General features: G+C 40.9%; 1 protein-coding gene across 1 annotated transcript in view; it reads right to left on the bottom strand.

Annotated features, from left to right (window-relative positions):
- The window catches only part of eipr1 (EARP complex and GARP complex interacting protein 1), a 68,949-nt gene that overhangs the window by 36,968 nt on the left and 8,093 nt on the right, over window positions 1–23,888 (bottom strand). The window contains exons 3-5 of the mRNA XM_022750720.1: window positions 20,337–20,469; window positions 16,951–17,107; window positions 5,377–5,476 (exon numbers count right to left, since the gene is read on the bottom strand). Coding sequence (XP_022606441.1) covers window positions 5,377–5,476; window positions 16,951–17,107; window positions 20,337–20,469 — 390 coding nt within the window. The remainder of the gene's footprint in view (window positions 1–5,376; window positions 5,477–16,950; window positions 17,108–20,336; window positions 20,470–23,888) is intronic.

A 23,888-nucleotide genomic window follows, 5' to 3' on the forward strand; every position in this document is an offset into this window, starting at 1 on the left:
CATCCTACTGTAATTTATTACGATGAAATCTACTGTATGTTAAGATGGTTTTATGTTTCTATTCATTGTATAACTTTACTTATGATGTGTACTGGTTGTGTTGTTGACTAATGTTGCAAACCAAATTGCCCCTTGGGGACAATAAAGACTTTCTAATCTAACCTAATCATCAACAAAGCCTTCCCGTCCACAGAACTGCCACTCTGGATGTTTTCAGTTTTTCGCACCACTCTGAGTAAAAAACTCAGTGACTGTTGTGCGTGATAATCCCATGAGATCAGCAGTTTCATAAATACTTAACCCAGCCAGTCTGGCACCAACAGTCATGCCACAGTCAAAGTCACTGAGAGCACATTCTGATGTTTGACGTGAACATGAACTGGATCTGACCTGTATCTGCATGACACACTGCCCTGCTGCTACATGACTGGCTGATTGGATAATAGCATCGATAAGCAGGTGTACAGGTGTTCCTAATAAATTGCTAGGTGAGTGTCTATGAATCAAGGGGCAACCTCCGGGGCTGAAACATGAAGCCAACACTGAAGAACCAAAAACTGCAGTTCTGCTGATGACCACTAGAGTCTGGCTCCAACAGTGAGTCAATCCCCACAGACTCCCATGTTAAAATGTCCAAGCCTGATGTTTACAGCCTGGTACAAAAACAGTTTTGGTCTCTAGAGCTAATTTCCTCCTTCATGACAACTGTTTATATAACTCGTCTGTTTACATTTTATTAAGGATTAAAGTTATGTAGAATTGAGGGCATGGCCTCTTTGAGTGACAGGTGGGTGAGCGTATGCTTGCCACAAACCGACATGCACTTAAGTCTCAGCTCCACTCATGCCCCTCCTCTTTGCCCATTTTTTGATTAGCAGGGAGTTAGGGGTGGAGTCAGGAGCTGCCAAGATGGCTATGGTGGAGCAGCTCACTCTGAGCTTCAAAACTGCTCTTCAGAAACCTGTGGGTGACGTCACAGAGGCTATGTCCATCTTTATTTACAGTCTATGGTATGAATCAATGAACAAACAATCGATCAAATTATCATTATTGAGGTCAATTCCAGTATAGCACACCAATTAAAATTGCAAATAACTTCAGACATCTAGAACGGGTTATCTCCAATCACCTCAGTGTGAATATGACAGGACAGTAACATTGTAAAGATTCACGAAGGTTAAATTCATGAACGTACGTAGAAATTATGTAAAATATGCATCCCACTGAGGGATTCTTTGGGATGCACAACATATACAGTAGTTTATATATAGCCAGATTGGTACGGTCCGTGTGCATGCAGTAATAAATTAATGAACACATTTTAAAGCAGTTACAAAACTTTTCTCTAACGCAGTTTGCCAACAGAGCTGGAAACTGTCAACATACAACACAGATGGAACAATGCTAGCTTGAAGCTAACATCCATATACAATAGGAACAAACGCTGGCTAAAGACCATGTTCTGAAGGAAAAGGAATGAACATGGCAGACTTTTCAGTCGTCCTGGAACATGACAAACCACAGAAATCCGATATTTACATCGCATCATTTCTCCAGCTGCCTGACTGTGATAAGTACAGACAACAGAGAGCTCCATCCAGACTCCATGGCCTTGGCTTTTTCTTTCTCACTCACTCACTCACTCACTCACTCACTCACTCACTCACTCACTCACTCACTCACTCACTCACTCACTCAGAAGAGAAGCTGTCTGCTTTCCCATTCTATTTACCCTCTGTAGTAAGGTTGATCAATTATCAAGATCGTAATTTTGCCAAGTGCAATGTTCAAATCGTGGGAGATTCTTCTTTTATTTTTGAGAAAGGTAAAATGTATCACAACAGAAATTAAGCATTATGGTGCTACAGAGACGCCTACAGAGAGAAATAATCGCAACATGATTTTTTTTCCCCTTAATGTTAAGCCCTACTCTTTATTGTAGGAACCTGCAGGAACCCTCATCAACAGTTACTAAAGATGTGTACATTTCATTTCTATTTGTTGTAAATCACCTGCAGATTATTTTTGAGACATTTTTGAGAGATCTATTTCAAAGCCAGTGACTAAAACAAAAATCTAAGGTTGGTTCATCACCTGTTTTTGCTTTATGGCTTTGATTATGATAAGATTATGATAATCAATTGACAGTATCAGTTCAAAATAGTAAACATCAATGAAAACAATGCTTTATCTAAATGTTTCCTAGATATGATTTATGGATCTATGGATTTATGCCACCCACGTCTTTATTATAGTGCATTTTGTAGATAAATTGTAACTTTATCACAAAAAACAAAAGACTTCCATTGTTAAATGTGATCCAGCAGAGATAGATTGCAAACATTATCATATAGTTCATCTATATTGTTTGTAATTTAGATAAAGATAATATATGTAAAGGAGTTTTTAGTATAAATGTGTATTTCTGAGTTGCTTTTAAAATCCCAATAATCTCCCAGGACAGTTTGACCCGAACAGTACCAAAAAGTGAACATAATACAAGGGTTAAATCACCTGAAATAAAACTGATCATTGTGATTTGAACCTTGACTGATGTGAACGTGAATAAGAATCAGTCAATAATCGATCGAGTACATCTGCAGCCAACACACATTGACAGAGCAAGAGATTGGTAGACAGCAAGGCAAGTATGTAATGCATTAATCCAAACAACATCCAAACTAGAGATTTTTCAAAAGGTGAGATTACTGAGTTCAAACGGACACACGTGCACGCACACACACACACACACACACACACCCTTCAGGTGTGTGGCCTGGCTGCCCTTTATGTGAATCTCTCAACGAACACATGAATTACTAATGACCAATCCATATTCTTCATCGCTCATGGCTTCTAATGGACCAACACACACACACCCATGAAACCATGGGCTGACACACCACTCTATTACTTCTTCCTCACACACATGCACACCTGACACACACCATTATCTTGAGTCTTTGAATGCATAATGGGCATTTTAATTGCAAAGCTGGCGGGTTGGAGACAGGGAATTTACAGTGAAGAGCCTCTTCACCTTGCATTAGGAAGGACACGACTACAAGTGAACTGACCAAAAGTACTTACACACAATTCAGTTACAGGTGATACATTCATTTTTAGGCAATCAAAGGCCATTACCGTGTATTTCTGATGTAGTGAAAAATCTGTTGTGTTCCTCCCTTTCCTGATTCTACATTACAATGCCCATGTGTGCAAAGTCAGGTCCATAAAGACATTTTATATCCCCCATAACACCTGTTGGATGAAGTGGAACCAGGGCTGCTCGACTATGGCAAAAATCATAATCGCGATTATTTTGATCAATATTGAGATCACAATTATTCAGCACGATTTCTCATTGACTGAAAAAAACAGGAAAAAAAAAAAGATTTCAAAACAAAAAGCGCTGTGTCTATGTAGTTATTCCCGTTATACAAAATATAAGTTAAAGATATCTGAGCATGATACCCCCCCATACACACACCACCACCACCGACCTGAAACTGAATTTCTAAACGACAGTTCAGATGATGCTCTGTCCATTTCAGACATCCAGAACAATCAGCTGGATAAAGGTCAGTTTCATCATTAACCCATGTTGGTATAATGTAGTTAACTCTGTGTGTGTGAGCTCCAGGCTGCAGCGTATGGAACACACCTGACGCAACGACGGATGAGCTACGAGCTAGTTGGTAGAAAACTGTACATTTCTCCGTCTAGACAAACTTTCACCGAAGTCGCTCGTGTTTCCTTGCATGAAAAAGCCTGAACCACACTTCAAAACTTTTAGTTGTCTCCATTGTCACTAAGTGCAGGGTCTACATGTGTGTGTGTGTGTGTGTGTGTGTGTGTGTGTGTGTGTGTGTGCTGCACGGTGCTCCAAGGTGTGTGAGAGCACTGCCCCACCCCTCACACACAGGGTCAGAGAGAGAGAGAGAGAGATGCAGATGAACTCATGTGCAGGGAAAAGCAAAAAATGCATCACAGACGAAGGTCTTCATTAGAAACAGAGTCGGTGAATGTGAAAGAGAACGTTTATGTTGCAACAACAAATACGAAATCTATTTTCAGTACTGAGAGCGTACGCAGACAATATTCGTTTTCTCTCGATTATCTTGTTTCTATAATTGTTGGAGAAAAAATTGTAGTCGAAAATAAAATTCCATTAATTGTACAGCCCTAAGTGGAACCCCAGCTGTGAGCCAGGCCTGATCACCCAACATCAGTGCCCGACCTCACTAAAGCTGTAGTGACTGAATGGGAGCAAATCCCTTCAGCCAGGATTCAAAATCTTGCATAAAGCCTATCCAAAAGAGTGGAGGAGAGTGTTATCAAGCCTTTTTCAACCAAGCAGGTCCAGGATCTATGTCACCAGAGGAACTAAACTTAAACACAGGGACTAAACTGGGAACTACAAAGTCCCTCTTGTGTATTCCTGAGTCACCACTGCATCTGAAGAACAATGAGAGATTTAAAAACAGAAGAGAAAGTTTGATTTTTCTCCTTCACTTGCTCCCTCTTTCTCTGCTTTCATTTTGTTAGCACACTCTCTCTCTATCTCACCTTTTTCAAACTAGTTGGGAAATTGACGACACGACAAGAAATGTATGTCCCTCAACTTCTCCCTCATAGCGTTCAACCCTGCAAATTCCAACCCGATAGTTCCTGAACCATCTGAAAGTGACTCTGACTCAGGTTTTTTTTTTTTTGTCACTAAAAACTATTATCCAGGAACTAAGTTCAGTCCCTGGTTACTCTGATCAAAACGCAGGTAAATCTCCTTAGTTCCTTAAAAGGTTCTTGGTGTGCTGGCAGTTCCTCGTTGGAAATGACTAATAGCAGTAATGAACATAGAACATATAATGGGGTGCTCAACTACTACATTTGGGTATAACATTATAATGTTCCAGGGACCTTTCATTTGAAACTCCATGTAAAACACTGGCAACACTACTGAACTGTGACAACAGATACAGTGACTTATTAAAGCAATCACCGATCACGCCGGCATGATCGAATCAACGGTCAAAATAGCCCTTAGACTACTAAGAGTTAAATAAGACGATCGCTATCACGGTGGGAGAAACCTGACCAGACTGGGTGTTTATGTTTGTGTGTGTGCGTGCATGTGTGTGTTTGTGTGTGTGTGTGTGTGTGTTTGTGTGTGTGTAAGAGAGAGACAGAATGAATAGTGGACAGTCTGCTGTTGTAGCAGAGAAAAGATGTTCTCGTCTGATTACACTGTGACGATATGGTGGTTATCAAATAATGAGTTAGCTACTGTGTGATATGGTGTGAGTGCGCATGTATGTACTTGTGATTGGTGTGTGTATGTGTGTGTGTGTGTGTGTGTGTGTGTGTGTGTCTTACCACGGCCTGTGTGGAGCTCTCCTGCAGGTCCCATAGTAGTGCATGGTTATCAGCCAATGAAATCACACGCTTGCCGTCCCCCATGGGCTCCCAAAGCACACTGTAAATATACACACACACACACACACACACACACACACACACACACACACACACACACACACACACACACACACACACACACAGAGTCAATTAGAATCCAGATGTTGGTCAAGCATGCATACAAGCTAATCCCCACATGATGCAGATGTAGGGGAGTGGAGCTCGTTGGTCAGATTTTCACATGCCTGCTAAATACAGCACAGTTTATTTACAGATTTCAAACACGTGTATGCATTTCCAGATCATGTTTGTAGATGTAGAGATGCGTAGATATTTATACACATATGTATATCTCGCATGTACAGTCTCAAAAAGGGAATTACAACAATTATAAAAAGGTTTCACTTTTTACAGGGTAAAAGGTTGAGGCTGGTATTCTTCCATGCTACTGTTATGAAAATATTATCATCAAATTCCATTAAAGAACCAAAGGTCTGTGTCTCAATACTCCCTACCTTGTCTGAGGCTCAGTAATTTCTAAATCTGTGGTACCCAGCATATTGTACATCAACGTTTTACGTTAAGTTGTAATTTTACAAGAAAAAAAGTCATAATATAATGAGAATAACGTGGTGTTTTTAGGTTGCGTGTTTTAGAGGGAAATATCAGAAGCTTTAAAATGAGGAACGTGGAACATCCTGTGAAATTCTACTTCAGCAGAGGTTTCACTAAGAAGGAGATACTTCATCTTTTGGCTCATCATCATCATCATCATGATATTGAAAAGATTGTGAAGAAACTGAGTCTATTCTATTGTTAGACAGACAAACAGCAGCTGCCAGAAGCAGCTCAGGCTGACACTGACTGTCCTTTCATCTGTTTTATTAAATGTTGTAACATTCCTAAAAATTGCATTTTTCTCTCTAAAGATTTTACATTTTTTAATTCTTGTAATATTATGATTTTACTTTCGTAATATTCTGACTTTTTTCTTGAAATATGCCGACTTTATTCTTGTAATATTACAACTTTATTTTCATGATATTGTGACTTTTTTTCTCAAAATATTATGATTTTATTCTCTAATTTATGACTTTATTCATGAAATTTCAGGTTTCTTTTTCATCAATGTGGCCCTAATACTCGACTTTTGTTTCATTAATTAAAAATAAATAAACTCATAAACCATGTTCATGACAATGAAGGAACATGTGGTTCATTCACGCGTCATTGGTAAACAATGGAGCTCCATGGCGCACAAGAATAACACATCAAGGCTTTGGATACAGACACAATACTTGCAAGTATGTAAGACGCATTCATTGTTGGCTTCAGTTTTTTCATAAGATTTGTCGACAATTATCGAACAAGACTGAGAGTCTACAGGCTTGGGAGCAGCTCTGTGAGGCAATGCTAGGGCACAACAGTGCTTTCAACTAAATGCTAACATCAGCATGCTAATATGCTCACAATGACAATACAAATGTGCTGATGATAATCGGGTTTTATGTTTACCACGTTCACCATCTCAGTTTAGTGTGTTAGCGTGCTAGCATTTGCTAATTAGGACTAAATACAAAGTAAAGCTGAGTAGGACGCAAATGTCATTTGTTTTTTTTTTTGTTTTTTTACAGTTTTTTCTAGCTTGCCATAGTAGCTCTAAATATGACTTATTAACACACTGTATAACCATGTATCTCATTAGTTTAACCCATACATAAAGAGAAATGTAAAAATGACAATTTGTGGATTCTCAGCGATTTATGTCCTGGAACTTTTTCTTAGGGAACAAATACTGGGTGTAGTGACTGTGCAGAGCTCCTTTTCAGAGTGAGGCAACCAGATTTGGTATCATCACACTTGTACAGCAACCAAACCCAAACCCTGTGCTCACCGACTGTATCTAGATATCTGTGCTATACCCACATATGCTGCACAAAAGTACTGGGGTATTGATCTTCTCATCTCAATCTAGGAAAGAAAGTCAATAAGCATATTTACCAAAATGTTTTACTATTACTGTAAGATGACATATCAGATTTTTCTATATTTCTAAATCTCCGCCCGGTTCTCCTAAATTTCTAATTTTGTGTGGTTCCAAATACATTTTGTTGGTTACTATTCAGTCCTTTCACATTTAGCGAGTTTATGTAACCAAGACTCAGGAGCCAGTGTCATCAGCAGCCACAGGAGGCTGTTCGGTTGTGTGTGCAGTAAGCCATGTTGCCTGATTTCAGGATAATAAAGACACTAAAAAAAAAAAGTATGACATTGCAGAGAGCAGGTTTGATTCTCGCAAATTAGTCTGCAGCGTCATTACTTTGCCAAGAAATTGACGATAGCATACAACTGAGCACTTACTGGCAAATGTTGCAGCCCAATTCTGTCAATCTAGTGTTCAAACACAGCTGTGGGATACAGGGTTGCCTCACTGGTGTTAAAGAAGTGGTAGCTTTAACTGCATACTTAGCTTTGATTCCACACTACATACTATTTTCTGCAGAGTATTGATTCAGCGCTGCATGCTTCTTAGAGATGTAATTCTCCACTTTGCTCTACCTTAAGTATGTATTCTGAGCGCCAACCTTAGGGACCTAACCATACCTGACATGTTGGAGCCTAAACTCTTGCTTTATGAGTCCCTTGGTGTTGATTGGATCACTTGTATGCTTCTGTTTGTTCTTAGTTTGGATAGATTTAGCAGCTAAATGTAGGCACATACACAACTACATGGTACACAACCCAAGTGAGAAAGCAGTGCTTTTAACTCTGAGTTCTGTTGACTTTAAAAGCAATATGTCAGTGCAGTCAGAGACCCAGCAATAAGCTAAACACAACCTTGGCCTGGAAAAGCTGCTATATGCTTGTTAAGGTTTTGATTTGGTGTGACTTTTCTGCTCAAGGAAAAAAAAAAAAAACTGTGTCTAATCTGGGTTAAAGGATGTAAAATGTCAGGGAGGTGCAGACGTGGTCTGGCTGAAGGATGGGATGTCTGAGGCTGTCACAGCTCCGAAGCTGCTGTCATTAGAGGTTTACAAAATGATGCTATTTATTTAAAGAGTTCATCAATTAGACAACTCCATTTCCTTGGACTCATTTGTCAATTTGAAGCGGCAGCAACAATGCCAGTGTTTGAGAGAGAGCGTGCGTTATAGACGGTGAGAGTGCTAGCGAGAGATAAAAGACATGACAGAGGAAAGAAAGGAAGACCAAGTTAAAGTTTGCCTTTGGATTTAATCCAAGTTTCAAATATGCATAGTCCCATTAAAAAAGGTGGAGTGGGGAGAAGGATAGAGAGAGGGATGCGGCCGGAGGGAGGCAGCCAGAGGAGGGGGAGAGGAGCTGTGTTAATAAGGGCTGTAAATTCTTGGCTGCTGAGGGACATCTTTTACTGTTCATCTAAAGGACAGGAAGTCACGGGCTGGGGATGTACAGATACACACACCACATTTAGGAGGACACTGCATTGACTTACATTCGCTGCCGTTAGACCACAGAGATAGGTTTGGACTTTTTCGAGTCTATTTCAATACAATAGTCACATAACCATATGCATTTTAAAAGCGTTACTGTAATCACTCCGCCTGTTAATACTGGCAGTGAAGCATTCACTTCCTGATACCACACAGTCCTCGTTCTACATAGAAATGAATTGTAAAGTACAGCTGAACCTTATAATGTAATATGTATGAGTTAGCCAAAGTCTGTATCTGTGATCTGGTAGTTGTATGTACATGTACATATATTTAAAAAGGCTATTTGTAAGTTTTCCCTGCTGCTGAACGTGGTTTCTCTGCCCGGAAGCGGCAGGTGGCGATTGTCACTTGACTACAGCTTGACGCCCTCTGAGCAGCACTATGTCTTCAGGATAGACTGGAGGCTACAATAAGTCGCTATGATAGAGTGATACGGGCTGGGGCTAGCTGGTTAGCATGCTAACTTCCATAGAAGAAAAGACATAATAGAGACAAGAGTTAACCATTAGTGTTGTTTTCCACCTCTGGAGACAGCTGTTGGTGAGTAAAGGAATGAAGTTCGATGCTGAACTCACAACATTTCCTCTAGACTGGTAAGTAAGCAGCTCTCAATGCTAATGTTGGTTGTGTAGCAATAGCAAAACATGCAAATACTGCAATGTTTTCTGACCAATATTGCCATTGGGTTTTAAATTACGCACAAAATATGCAGGTTCATAGAATTGCACATGCATACAGCATATTTCCAAAAAACGCAACTTAGCTTTATAGTTAACGTTGCTTAGCGACAGCTGGATAAATCTAAATGCGACAGATGTCATTATTAAAAGGAGAAATTGACAGTTGCTCGGTAATTATTTTTTTCTCTTTTAGCCTGAGTTCATGCTTGATGAAATATCGTTAATGTTTCACCAGAACTTTATCCTTCATGAATGTTTGGTTCACCAGCATGTAATTGTGTTTACCGATTACATGTGAGGAACAGGATTTGCAGTAGCTCAGAGTTCAGGTTTATTGTTTGTATACTTCGCCCTTTGTTTCATTATCGTAGATTTGTTTATTTCTGTTTAGCTTAATATGTTTGTATCACATATTGTATCAATAGATTGCTTTATATGATATTTCTGTAAAAGACAGTAATTTGTGTTGGCTGTCTATCTACGTGTAATACATGTATGGACGTGTAATACATGTATGGACGACAGTTACACACCCCAACCCTGCATCTTAGGAAGGAAATACAGTCTGTGGAATTTCAAACTAAAAAGCTGAAAATTTTGAAGACCCCAAGTTGTTTGGCTATTTCAGTCTGATGCCCTATATTAGCTTTGTTAAAAATTTAGAATGCATTTTTACACAGAACAAGGACTCTGGATTTTGACCCCCCATGTCTTTCAGTGAAGGTACCACAAGGGATCGCTTCATGGTCAGTATGAACAGGAGGAATGATTAACATATGAAATGTGAGAATTGTATTCTGGTAGAATCTAAATTCCTAACATCCAAACCCTACCCAACCTTGACCAAAACCAACACTGACATGTAATATTTTAGCTTGTGAGGACCAGGCTTTTGTCGTGAAATGGAAGGCGAGTCCCCGTGTTTGTGTGAATAGATTTATGTGAGTGCGAACACACAGGGCTTGGTGGGGTTTCTCAGTGCAGCACTTAGACCTTATAGATGGAGGCTGCAGGATGCCAGATACCACCCCTCTGTTTCTCTCACACATATTTCCAAACACATACGTCAGCTCACCATAGGACCACTTAAAATATACTCACCACTTTGGGATTTGCACACCGTATGCTTTCCTATAGTATCAATTAATTCATGCAATAGACAGTGAGGTGTACAGCCTTTTACACTGCCTTCCTCTCTTATTAAGAATATGAGGTATGTGCATTTGACCTTGAGCTCTGCAACAAGCTGGCACCCTGCTACTGGAATGGTATGTAAATACTTTCGGGGGGGGTGGGGGGGCGGTGCGCTATGGAGGTTTTATAGCCTCATATATCTAAGTCTGAGACACAGGTGCACTTCTCTCACGTTGTCTGTCTCTGTGTCTCTCACTCATCAGATTGTTCGCCCACTTTGCTGTGCTTTGAACCCATATGAGTTTAATCCCTGGCCCTCATATATACAAAGCCGACAACCAACACAGCGTGTGTGTGTGTGTGTGTGTGTGTGTGTGTGAGTCTTTCCTCCTGAATGAGATTTTAGCAAGGACACAGTGACACCAAGGGCGCGTGTGTATGTGTGTGTTGCAGTTTGTGAGAGCAGCTGAATTTTGAGAATCATTGAGTCTTAGTACTTCAGAAGGTGGACATGTTTGGCATTAGGTTTAGTGATGAAGGATAATCACTATGTGTTATAATGTGGGTCATAGTTTTGGCCATCAGTTGCAATGACTATGATGCTGAGGTACTTACTAAACACAGCCAAAAAATACCAAAACAGTTTAGCCAGATTATGTAACCGACTTTATTTGAGGGTCAGAACAAAATCAGTGCACCGGTTATTGTAGCAATGTTACTATATTCTGAGATCTTGACGATTAACTGGCTGAATTTAGGGTTGTGTTCAGACCACAAGTTCCATTTTGGTTCTGGTGTTGTGTTGAAGTCTGTTTCCCCAAATTTATCCTAACCAATGCATTAAAATACCAATGCTCAAACAGTATTCTTCAATTTAATAGTTCCAACAGATATCATTATTGTCATACAACATTTTTTACCCCTGCCCTTCTCCCTTTTAAAAATGTAACACAGTAATGTTTACTCAGAGAACATGTTGACTGACCTTTTTTGTAGTTTTATCTGAGAACATTTTTACACAAGTCATTCAATTTCTACTTTGGTAAAAAACTTCTTTTAAGAAAAAGTAGGCTGCTTGCACTTGAGTACAATTTTCCAGTAGTCTTTCCACTCCTGGTTCCGACCACTGGTTCCATTTTGGATCAGGTTCCACATTAGTAAAATAAAGATTTGTTCAGTTCTGCCACCAACAAGCTTATTGAATCTTTCATTCACTATCTCTCTTTAGTTAGTCTCTTTTGCCTCTCTCTCTCTAACGTGGGCTGATTTAAAGTCGACAAAGCAACTTCAAAATGCACTTGGGAAGGACAAGCGCTTGGCTCACTGGTGTTACACTGTATTCTGTTGCCCCTCAGGTTCTGTGACCTGTAGCGGTGCAACAAAGTGTAACATTAAGTGCATTGAGTATGCAGAACATCAGTGATTTATTTCATTGCTATTCACTGAATGATAAAGTAGAATTAATATTATTTTCAATGTGTTGCTTCGACTTAAGCTTCTACGGCTTCTGCGGCTGCAGCACAGTGAGGAGCAAACACCATTTTCCCTCGCAGCAAAATGAGTCAGGACGGGGTTAATGAATGTCACAGAGCAGTGACAAAATATGTAGTGAAAGCCCTACGGCCATTCAGCACAGCAGAATGTCCACGGTTTAGCTTTGATAGTTAAATACTGTAGTTTATATAATAGTCATATTAGTCTGACATGTCATGCTAAATCACTGTTAAAATGACCAACTGTGGATTCTGAAATATTGTTTGTTACACAAAATGGTTGAAATTTGTTTTGTTGTTGTTGTGCTGAGTGCAATAATATAAATCATTTTTTCAACTAACAGATGTCTCCATTCCTCACCAAACAAACTACCTAGAGATTTGACAAGGGATTCGAAACGATTGGAGTTCAATAAGAAGATTAGGAGCTGGATTCAGATTTGATAAAATGCTATTGAACCCCATCCTTATTCCTGGCAGCACTTAATATCATCAGCGGTGGTTAATTAACAATGTCTATTATTCCATAATGGCAAAAATTCTACTTTGGGCGAGTGTCTGGTTAATATGCTCCCTTAAACCTGGTGTTTGTAGCAGGCCAGACTGTTTGAGAGTCTGTGACTGTGTGTTTCTGTAGTTTGACAACACCAAAAAAACTGGTGACTCTTATCTGAGTGTGTCATGTCATTTTCCCAGTCATATCAATATTTTCATCTTTTTAAAGGAGATCTGTAGTATTTGGAGCAAGTGGGTCATGAAAAAGTCATGTGTGCAAAGTAAGAAGGCTGCAGCTTTTATTTCAAATGGTCAAGGACATATTCATATCTTACACTACTCATCCTGTTTTCAGGGTGTAGCTACAGGTTGCAAACATTAATCAGGCTGCCGGTCAAAATTTTTTTCTGCCCTCTATAAAACATCAACTTTTTCACGATTTATGAAAATCGTTTCTCAGCCTTGTTAAAATGCATTTTTCAGGTAATTCAACAGGGTTTTAACTGTGTTTATTTATCTTAAGACTGATCAGAATTACAAATCAATAAAGCAACAATTAACCCCTTCAATTCATTTGAAAAATTCAAAAACACCACATTTGGAGATATATGGTTTTCATTTGACAACAGTGGGTGATTAGAGACCTTTTACTTAGTTATAAGTCAAGTTAATTGCAAATGTTAAAAGCTAAAGCTAATTAGATTGGATAAGAGATTCAAAAGTATTCCGATTTAATAACTGGATTCAGAACTAGGTTGCGATTGAAATGCTATCAAATCTGAACTCTAATTGCACTGTTAAACAGAGAAATGATGGACAAAACTATGAGAGTCATTTCCAAGTTTTATTAAATTGGAATTATCCTTTATTGCACCTGAACTTCACTAAGATTTTTTTTGAGCAGCACCTGCTGGTCCTGGAGGAGAAACCACCAGACCTGCAAACTGCAGAGCAAATCATAGTGTTTAATCCAAAATGTGGTTGAAAAGACTGAAACACAAAGGCTGCATAATCAACCGATGGCCCTCATCACCATCACCATCACCATCACCATCACACACACACACACACACACACACACACACACACACACACACACACTAGGCTGACAGTCTGCATGAGAGCCCTCTATACTGGGGTCCATTTAATTGGGATTGAAGGATCCTCACAGTGAAAATTATGCTCGTGATCACCAAGAATTTGGCCCTCACACTAACATACACACTTTTGCATGACCGGGCACATATACAGACAAAAAGAAGAGATGCTATCACACTACAGGATAAAAGAGACACATATGCAGCCAGACTGGAGCGACTGAAAGCCTTTCACTTGCAGTGATCACACATAATACACGATTGCATTCATGCGTGTGTGCACAAACACACATAATCACACCCACAAACACCTCCTACCCCCTCCTGTCACACCCCACTTTAGAAAATCAACCTTGTTGCCTTTTGTGCTTTACCATTCCCTCCTAGGGCCCTGATTGGCTAAAATGGCTCCACGGGAATCGATTTGCTCAACTGGCATGGCTCCCAATCGAAACCAAGTGCAAGAAGAATAAGTAGAAAAAAAAAACAGCCAAACGCCAAAAAAAAAAAAAAAAAGCATGATTTTTCCCTAGCTCTATTTAGCCCCGTTTTGCTGGGTGTATTCTGCCCATATTTCCATTCAGTGCACGCTTCACAACAGGGCAGAGGCTCAAATGTTTGCCCACCCAAACAATGAGGGGATTTGGAGGAAGGAGAAAGTGTTATTGTTAGTGGGAGTGGAGGGACACCAGCAACTGGAAAACACACCCATGAAGGATGCAGGCTACACATGGACAGGCAGACTACAGCGGACACAAACAACAAGCAGGTTGGACAAACACACACACGAAATAGACAAAAGCCTCATAAGAATACAAGCTCCGATCTCTTTACTCTTTGTCTGCTTACACACACATACACACACACATTCTGATAATACTGGCAGCTTGCACCAGTGTGTGTGTGTGTGTGTGTGTGTGTGTGTGTGTGTGTGTGTGTGTCATGGAGAGATGGAGGAGGTGGGCAGCAGACCAAAGCCATCCATCTAAGGAAGCCAATAGTGCACAGCATAGGCTACAGGCTTCACAGCGCCCATTGCACACTCCCACCAACCACACACACACACACACACGCACACACACACAGTGTGATGCCCTTGTGAGGGTTACAGCTCTCAGGGTGTTAAGATGGTGGAGCACAGAGCCATCAATCTTTACCCAGCAGCCTTGCTTGACCTACCCTCTGACACACACACATATAGTACACATACATGGGTACACCACATACAACGCCCTCCAGTTTTCACACACAAGCACAAAACACACACCAAGTTGCACAAATTCACCCCCCCCCCACTCCTCCTCTCTCTGCTTTGTGAGCTCTCTCTATCATCCTCACTCCCTCTCCATCTTTATCTCTGCCTCGCAGACACCTGCTACAGTATGCATCCTGCTAACTGATTGGCACCTCTAAAAATGATAGCAATCATGAGGCAGCTGATGAACAGTGGACTAAAGAGGAGAATGACCATTGATTTTCATTCTCATAGGCGGTGAGTTGTAGCGAGGCATTGTGCACACGAGCTCCGACTGTAAGACAAAAGAATCATGACCACAATCTGAGATGTGGGCCAGTCAATAGTCTTAGTCGAAAACACTCATATGGAGAAGAGATACGAAGACAGAGAGACAGAGAGAGAGAGGTAATGTTAACGTAAGGCAATGGAGGATAATGTTAGGTAAGGTTAACGCTAACTCAAAGTCAACCAATGAGCTTTCTTTCCCTGCAAGCTTTAAAAGCTAATCCCAGTAATGAAGACTGAAGTAATGAAGATCCAGTAGCACCTCGCAGCTGTCTGCCTCTGCAAACTAGCTTCAGGTTATATCCCTGTCTATCCAGAATCATATAAAATATGAACCATTTGTGTGAAGTTTTGCTCTGTGAAGTCTTGAGTAATGGCAACAAAGTGTTTTCTGAGGTCACCGTGACCTTGACCTAAGTCCAAGAGGTTCGTCCTTGAGTCCAAGTGAATGTTTGTGCCAAATTTGAAGAAGTTCAAGGCGTTACTGAGATATTGTGTCCACGAGAATGGGGCGGATGGACGGACAACTTGAAAACAATCTGCCTCCGGCTCAGAGGAATAAAAACTGTCAAGTGGTCCTTGAATTCGGAATTATTTTGTCAAACTTTCAAAATGATTTCTAATGTGACAATGATGAGCAAACATGATTCACTGTTTATTTGGATCAAGCTAGAGTCACTAAATGAAAAGATTATATCACTTTGCTGATACATCTTTATATTCCGATAGAGAAATCTGAATCTTATATCACCTTATAGTTATTATATTAATTTACTGTCCAGTTCTATTAAGAAAAATATATTATGCATAAATGATATTAATGATGATAGTTAAGCCGTATTTTTATCACTGCATCTCCAGAATGATTCGACTGCCTTTGGAATAGAGTTTTTCTGATATCGATTCTCGTATTGGAAATGCCTCCGATGCTGCCTAAAATACGGTATTGGGTACCGGCGAGTACGCAAGTCTATGCACCAATCCAGTACCATGTAATTTATTCATTAACTATAGTTTCACACCCAGGTCAAATGGAAGCTTTCCTGTGAATCAATTCTTCTCCACTGCCCTTAAAACAGTAGCTTACACACTGGCAACTACTGTTTTAGAGCAGCAAAGAACTGATTTCCTGTAAATAATGTATAACGTTATTTTGCCATTAGCAAAATGTCAACAATATGGAAACATGTTACACTGGAGGGTCCCACCAGTATAAAGGCAACGTGTACAGTATGCAAGGCTTTAATTTTGAGGGGGGTGGCACTAGTGTTAGAACAACTATTGAACATATTTATTCATGTTTTACAAAGGGTTTGACCTGAGCCATGCCATACATAATGACAGCGATCATATCACATCCACTCAGCAGTATACCACTGTTCATTTTTTTTATTTTTATTTTTTTAATGCAATGGTATCTGACCATGTCTCAGGCTTCTGCTTGTAGTTTATTTGGATCCCCATGAGTTATTAGATGTTGTGTAGTGTGCAAAAATATCAACAATATCCCTTCCTTCAAATACACAAGGAGCCAAACACATAACTGCACAATACTGTGGATCGAAACAATAACTGCATTTGCATCACTTGTACTGTAACTCTAGCTGTTAGCCCAAATGCTATAGTTCCTCCTACCAGGCAGCGTTGCCGTGGACACTGTCGTCTAGGTGGCAGAGCAGCTCCAGCGTTTGGGGGTTGTGAGCGGTGTCGTCAGGTGACTCATGGCTACCTGTCTCCCAGTCAGAGGGCATCCGCCATACTGCTGCACAGGAAACCACCCTGCTGTCACTGGCTGGAGGGGGACAACACACACACACACACACACACACACACACACACACACACAGTCAGTCACATATTGTTAGAGTGCAGTGTGTTTGTGTGTGTGTGTGTGTGTGTGTGTGTGTGTGGTGGGCGTGAGAGTTAGAGTAAGAGTGCTGGTGGTCGTGCTGGTGGTGTGTGTGTGTGTGTGTGTGTGTGTGGGGGGGGGGGGGGGGTGTTGAGGAGGCACTAACACAGTGACATGCATACACTCCTTCAAACCCACATCACAAATTAGTTATTTTGGCACATCCACACCAGAGCCAGAGCTGCTAATTGGAACCAGTAGAGTAAATGTAGAACTGATACAGTAATTGGAATAAAAGTTTGAGGCTGGGGGGCATAACCTATCGCACAGAGAGAGAGAGACCAAGAGAGAGAGGAAGCAAAGAGAGAGAGGGAGAGAGAAAACAGAGGGAGCAAAAGAGCTTAATTTCTTTTTGGTGTAGCTATTGACAGCATGTGGGCAGGCGTTGGGCTATGAAACACTGGCGTTAGGCCTATTTGTCAAATTAAAAAGCAACTTGGTGCGAGTCCACAGGCTCTTGAGTGGTTTTAGACAACCTTGCACTTGGAGTAAGTGGGCAAGCAATCATCTTGAACAAAAGCCTTTTCTTACCCATATGTGGAGTGCCAGTGGGAGGCGGTATGGAAACACTATAGGAATGCACTTGTGTGTGTGTGTGTTTGTATGTACTCTATATATACACATATATATCTGTGAGTGTGTGGTGTGTGCAGCAGTGCATGGTTGGCTGTCTGAGATTCAGAGTGGCTGTCATCCTGTGAACTCAAGCATGCAGAAATCACCTGACAGAGAGTGAGAGACAGTGGGAAGAAAGAGAGGGAGGGAGAGAAGAGGAGTGTGGTAGTGTGTATGTGTATGTGTGTGTATGTGTGTGTATGTGTATGTGTGTGTGGTGTTGTGGTGTTCATTGGTGGGGGGGTGGCCGGTGGGTTTCCGCTCCTACATGACGCAGCCTTAGGCACACAGATTGACCTGTACACATGTGAGGACCCTCATTAACCCTCATTAATAGTAATTCAAACCACAACTATACAAAATAATTCTGAGAATGAGATTCCATGTTGATGTGTTTGTATCACAATATTTCTGCACATTTGTCAGCTGCACATTCCCAAAGGTGTTCTACTGGATTCAGATCTGGAGCGTGAGAGCGGTGATGTCACTTCCTACGCAAAAAGTTCGGATCCGTGAAAACAAACTCGACGGGAGAAATGTGCGATATTATAATAAGATAATACTTCATCAGAGCTGCGTCACCATCACATTCCCAGAACTCCAAAGAGCAGAGGAGAGCGACTGACACTTGTGGTCAGCTGTGGCGCGCACTGCAGCTGCTGAAATGCTGATGCGGCAGGTGGCAGGATTGAGGAAAGCCCCCGATATTCAGCGTGAGCATATTCACCTCAACCACGTGGACTAGACTAACTGATTAAATGATCATGATTGTAGAAATCCAAGATAACATCAAATAACATGAAAGAATTGCCCAACAGTCAATAGATATTAATAATATCTATCACCGGTATGATTTAGTTTTCATACAGTCTTTGTGTGTAAAATCGCTGCAGTGAACATGCGAAGTGACTGTGCACTGGAGACACCACGCTGGCAGCCACACACACTCCTTCCTGCCTTCACCACCCATCTCACCAGCATTCATAATCAATTGTGACAATGACAGAAACACTTACATGATGGATTTTCTGAGTGAAATACAGTGTTTATTGGTAATTTTTTAGATATTTAGTGTGTGAATTCATCAGCCATGCACATGTCTACAGCCTATACACGTTTAAACAAATAGAGGTGAGCTTCAGTGTCTCTGGGTCTCCGCTGGTCGGCCCATAGTCTGTGCAACAAAGCATTCAAGGCAGCATCCACCTCCATGTCTGACCACATTGTTTAATTCCTGAAACTGTTCTGTTTGTTGCATTAACAGCTGCTGCCAAGAACCGAGTACCGTTAGAAACGACTGAATCTCTGTTCCGTGCCCATGTCTCCAGCATCCAGCATGGACTATGAGAACCGATTATATCAGACACTTACTGTCTAGCATATACCAGACCTTGACATATACTTTTGTTATGACATGATCAACTTTATTCCTTTCATCTCTGAGTGGTAATAATAGGCTTTTTCTCAGTCTGCATCTTCTCTTTACGTGTGTTCTTGTGGAACTGTGAATACCATCAGAGACTCTAACAAAAAATGTTTGTTTGTAACGTGTTCAAGTAAAAAAATAAAGGGAAATATACAGTATAAAATTATCAGATTGTTTTAACAATTACACACTGACACCAGTATCAGCTTCAAAAAGTAACCATCGGGCCCTATCTTTAATTCGCTGTTGCATTTTGTTCTGTTCACAAATGAGGATAATTGGGATAAATCTGCTATCACACGTTAATGATAAGGAAGACTACATCCATATCACCCTTTTACTCATTAAAATTAAAGTAGTATTTCTTGTCAAAGCTATGGCAGCGTACGCCTGTGTTAACTGAAATGATTATGGGGATGAGAGAACATGATTGTTAATCTAGCAATGGGTTCTTGAGGCTGGTTCCTCTGGTTCTAACCGCTCCATCACTGCCGGAGTGGAAAATATGCCTGTGTGTCCCGTTTGAACGATGACGTGCACCATTGTCAAATAAACTGTCTTACATCCCAGAGGGCTTCATTTTTGATTACAACTGTCTTACCTACCGTGGATATTTCTGCTGTAGATTGTTTCCAACTTTCAATTCTGATTAGAAGATATCTTTTCAATTAGAAGAAAACCAAAGCACAGATGACGTGTGTGACCTACAAGGATTTTTTTTTTCCTGCCAGACAGTCACTTTTATTATCCCATAATGTGGGTCATCATGTCCACACATTAGTATTGATTCTATCAGAGTCTGAACATGACTTCTAACACAGCTGCTGCTGTCAGACCTGTGAAGACTGGTCATTTGTTAAAGACCGATTACATGTTACAAGTCACAACTAAACTCTATAGCTCCGTATAAGGTCATCAGAGGGAAGAAATACATAGGAAAAAGAAAGGAAGATAAAGTATATGGAAAAAAAGAGACAAAGAAAGAAAAAAAGAGAAAGAAAAAAAGAAAGAGAGACATGTTGCATAAAGCAGAGAATGGAGCCAGAGACAGAAGGAAACAGTAGGACTCACTTTTGTTATAGCAGGTGGTAAGCACAGCCTTATCTGCAGGACTGGCGCCAATGTGCCATATCTCCCCAGCTTGGTGCAGAAGGACATTCTTATTAATGATGTTATTCTCATCATCAAAGTCAATGATGTGGATCTGGAAGTAAAGTAGAGACAGAGAGAAGAGATGTGTTGAGGATGAAGCTGCATGCATCTCCCTCCACACACCAACTGCAGTTCAAAGCTCCACTTATTCCTCTGATTCCCCCCAAAAAAGAAGAAGGTTCCTCTTTTAATATGACAGTATATGTATTTTCAAGAAAGGCGTCGCTTTGGTTCTTTCTTTTTTCCCCAAAAACTTCACACAGCTGAAGACCCTTCATCTTGATTTAGCCTTTAAAGCGACGATTAAGACACTTTTAGAAGTCACGTTGGAGTTCTGCATATGACATGCTGGGAGGAGTCAGAGGAAAAGGTACAACAAAAATGAAATCAATTTTAAGACAAATGGCCCCGCTAAAAGGGGTTGAGAATGAGCTGCATTATCCAAGAGTTTTTCTCTGAAAGTCCTTTAATCACGTACGTTTCTTTTAAGCAAACAATTGCTAGAAGGTGATGATTTAGCGGTAGCTAAGCATATTCTAACTTCACATGTCTAGTACTGATCTGCATAGTGTGTAACCTATCAGTTAAGTTACTTGTGAATGGGGCAGCAACAAAACTGAAAACATTTCCTTCCTAGAAAACATGTCTGTGGCGAATGGCTGTGCATTAAAATGATAATGTGTAACCTTTCCATACTAAGGGCCTGATTTACTAAAGCTTTGCGTGCGTAAAAACGTGCGCAAACGCGAAAGCACGCACAAACACATGTTGATGCTGATCTACCAACCGGGCGCACCGAGGATTGCGTCTGTCAGTCGGGCAAAATAACACGCGCTATCCATTTAGTGCTTCTGCCTTCATGAATATGCAATATAGGCGTGCCTGCCAGAACGCGCAAAATATTGGGAGGAGTAGATGCAAATAGAATCATTTTGCGCACGCAATGTGATTTACCAAACCTCAAACTAATTGCGCTGATTATTTTTGCAAATATATTTAGCACGTTTGAAAGTCAAGTCTTAGGGCCTGATTTACTAAGATCCCAAATAAAGAGCGCTAAATTGCGTGCGCACACGGATAGATTGCGCGCGCTGCCTGTTTGGGCCTTGCGAGTGATTTACTTAGATTAACAGCGCAGTTGACTACAGGCGCAAAAGTGATCGAGCCGGCCCTATTTAAATGAGGATTTTGCGCGAGTTAAGGGTGTTCACCGTGGCGAATGCAAACGAGCAGATCCAATTGGACCGGAATTGGAGGTGCTGGTACAAGAGGCAAACAAGCACATTTCTGAGTTATAGCAAAGGAATTTAACCGTTATTAGGAGGAACGCAATATGGGAGGCAATCTGTGACAAGGTTAATGCTGTGGGGAAAACCAAAAGAACACCGGATGAAATGAAGAAAAGGTGGCAAGACATTCGTAGAAGAACAAAGGAAAAAATCGCACAGAATAACAAATCGGCAAATAAAACAGGTGGGGGACCGGCGGAGGAGGACCCTCTGTCTCCCATTGAACAGCAGGTGCAGCTGACGTTCTGTGATGAGCAGATTACTGGGATAGAGGGAATATTTTTAATTCATTCAGGTACACCACATAAGACATGAACGTGCGTCATGAACGTTCTTTAGCTGTGCAATGGAAAAGCGTAATTGCCAAAAGGGTTTTTTTGTTTGTGCGTTCCAGCAGGGGCGCAGAAGTGTGTGCGTTTTCATTTGTTTTAAGTTTCAGGAAAAAATGACAGGAACTGGGCCGAACTAAATGTTTCCTATGTCTAAAAGAAAGTGGGCTTTAGTACATAAAAATGTGAGTTTTTGGTTTTGTCAAAATAGCACAAACAAGAAACACTTGACATTATGATGCAACATTTATTATTTAAGGATTTTCTGAACTCTGAACGAATGACTTTTTTGTTTTTTTCTTTTTCAAAGGACAATCATGGCATCGCCGGATAACCGATATGTCTCGATTATTTTTTCTTCTGCCATTCCAAAAAGAGTGACACGAACAGAAAAGATGCGTTCTCTCCGTTGCCTGTCGTGCCTACGCCGCCTCCTTGCAACAATGACCGCAGCCATCTGTGCGCACGGCTGTGCCAGGTAGCCTAAGACTTGACTCTCAAATGTGCTAAATATATTCGCAAAAATAATCAGCGCAATTAGGGCCTGATTTACTTAAGCTTTGCGTGCGTAAAAACGCGAGCAAACGCGACAGCACGCGCAAACACATGTTGATGCTGATCTACCAACCGGGCGCACCGAGGATTGCGTCCGTCAGTCGGGCAAAATAACACACGCTATCCATTTTGCGCTTCTGCCTTCATGAATATGCAATATAGGCGTGCCTGCCAGAACGCGCAAAATATTGGGAGGAGTAGATGCAAATAGAATCATTTTGCGCACGCAATGTGATTTACCAAACCTCAAACTAATTGCGCTGATTATTTTTGCGTCTATATTTAGCACGTTTGAAAGTCAAGTCTTAGGCTACCTGGCACAGCCGTGCGCACAGATGGCTGCGGTCATTGTTGCAAGGAGGCGGCGTAGGCACGACAGGCAACGGAGAGAACGCATCTTTTCTGTTCGTGTCACTCTTTTTGGAATGGCAGAAGAAAAAATAATCGAGACATATCGGTTATCCGGCGATGCCATGATTGTCCTTTGAAAAAGAAAAAAACAAAAAAGTCATTCGTTCAGAGTTCAGAAAATCCTTAAATAATAAATGTTGCATCATAATGTCAAGTGTTTCTTGTTTGTGCTATTTTGACAAAACCAAAAACTCACATTTTTATGTACTAAAGCCCACTTTCTTTTAGACATAGGAAACATTTAGTTCGGCCCAGTTCCTGTCATTTTTTCCTGAAACTTAAAACAAATGAAAACGCACACACTTCTGCGCCCCTGCTGGAACGCACAAACAAAAAAAACCCTTTTGGCAATTACGCTTTTCCATTGCACAGCTAAAGAACGTTCATGACGCACGTTCATGTCTTATGTGGTGTATCTGAATGAATTAAAAATATTCCCTCTATCCCAGTAATCTGCTCATCACAGAACGTCAGCTGCACCTGCTGTTCAATGGGAGACAGAGGTTCCTCCTCCGCCGGTCCTCCACCTGTTTTATTTGCCGATTTGTTATTCTGTGCGATTTTTTCCTTTGTTCTTCTACGAATGTCTTGCCACCTTTTCTTCATTTCATCCGGTGTTCTTTTGGTTTCCCCCACAGCATTAACCTTGTCACAGATTGCCTCCCATATTGCGTTCCTCCTAATAACGGTTAAATTCCTTTGCTATAACTCAGAAATGTGCTTGTTTGCCTCTTGTACCAGCACCTCCAATTCCGGTCCAATTGAATCTGCTCGTTTGCATTCGCCACGGTGAACACCCTTAACTCACGCAAAATCCTCATTTAAATAGGGCCGGCCCGATCACTTTTGCGCCTGTAGTCAACTGCGCTGTTAATCTAAGTAAATCA

This window comes from Seriola dumerili, unplaced genomic scaffold (assembly GCF_002260705.1).
Source record: "Seriola dumerili isolate Sdu_G_001 unplaced genomic scaffold, Sdu_1.0 BDQW01000149.1, whole genome shotgun sequence".
In the NCBI taxonomy this organism is placed as follows: domain Eukaryota; kingdom Metazoa; phylum Chordata; class Actinopteri; order Carangiformes; family Carangidae; genus Seriola; species Seriola dumerili.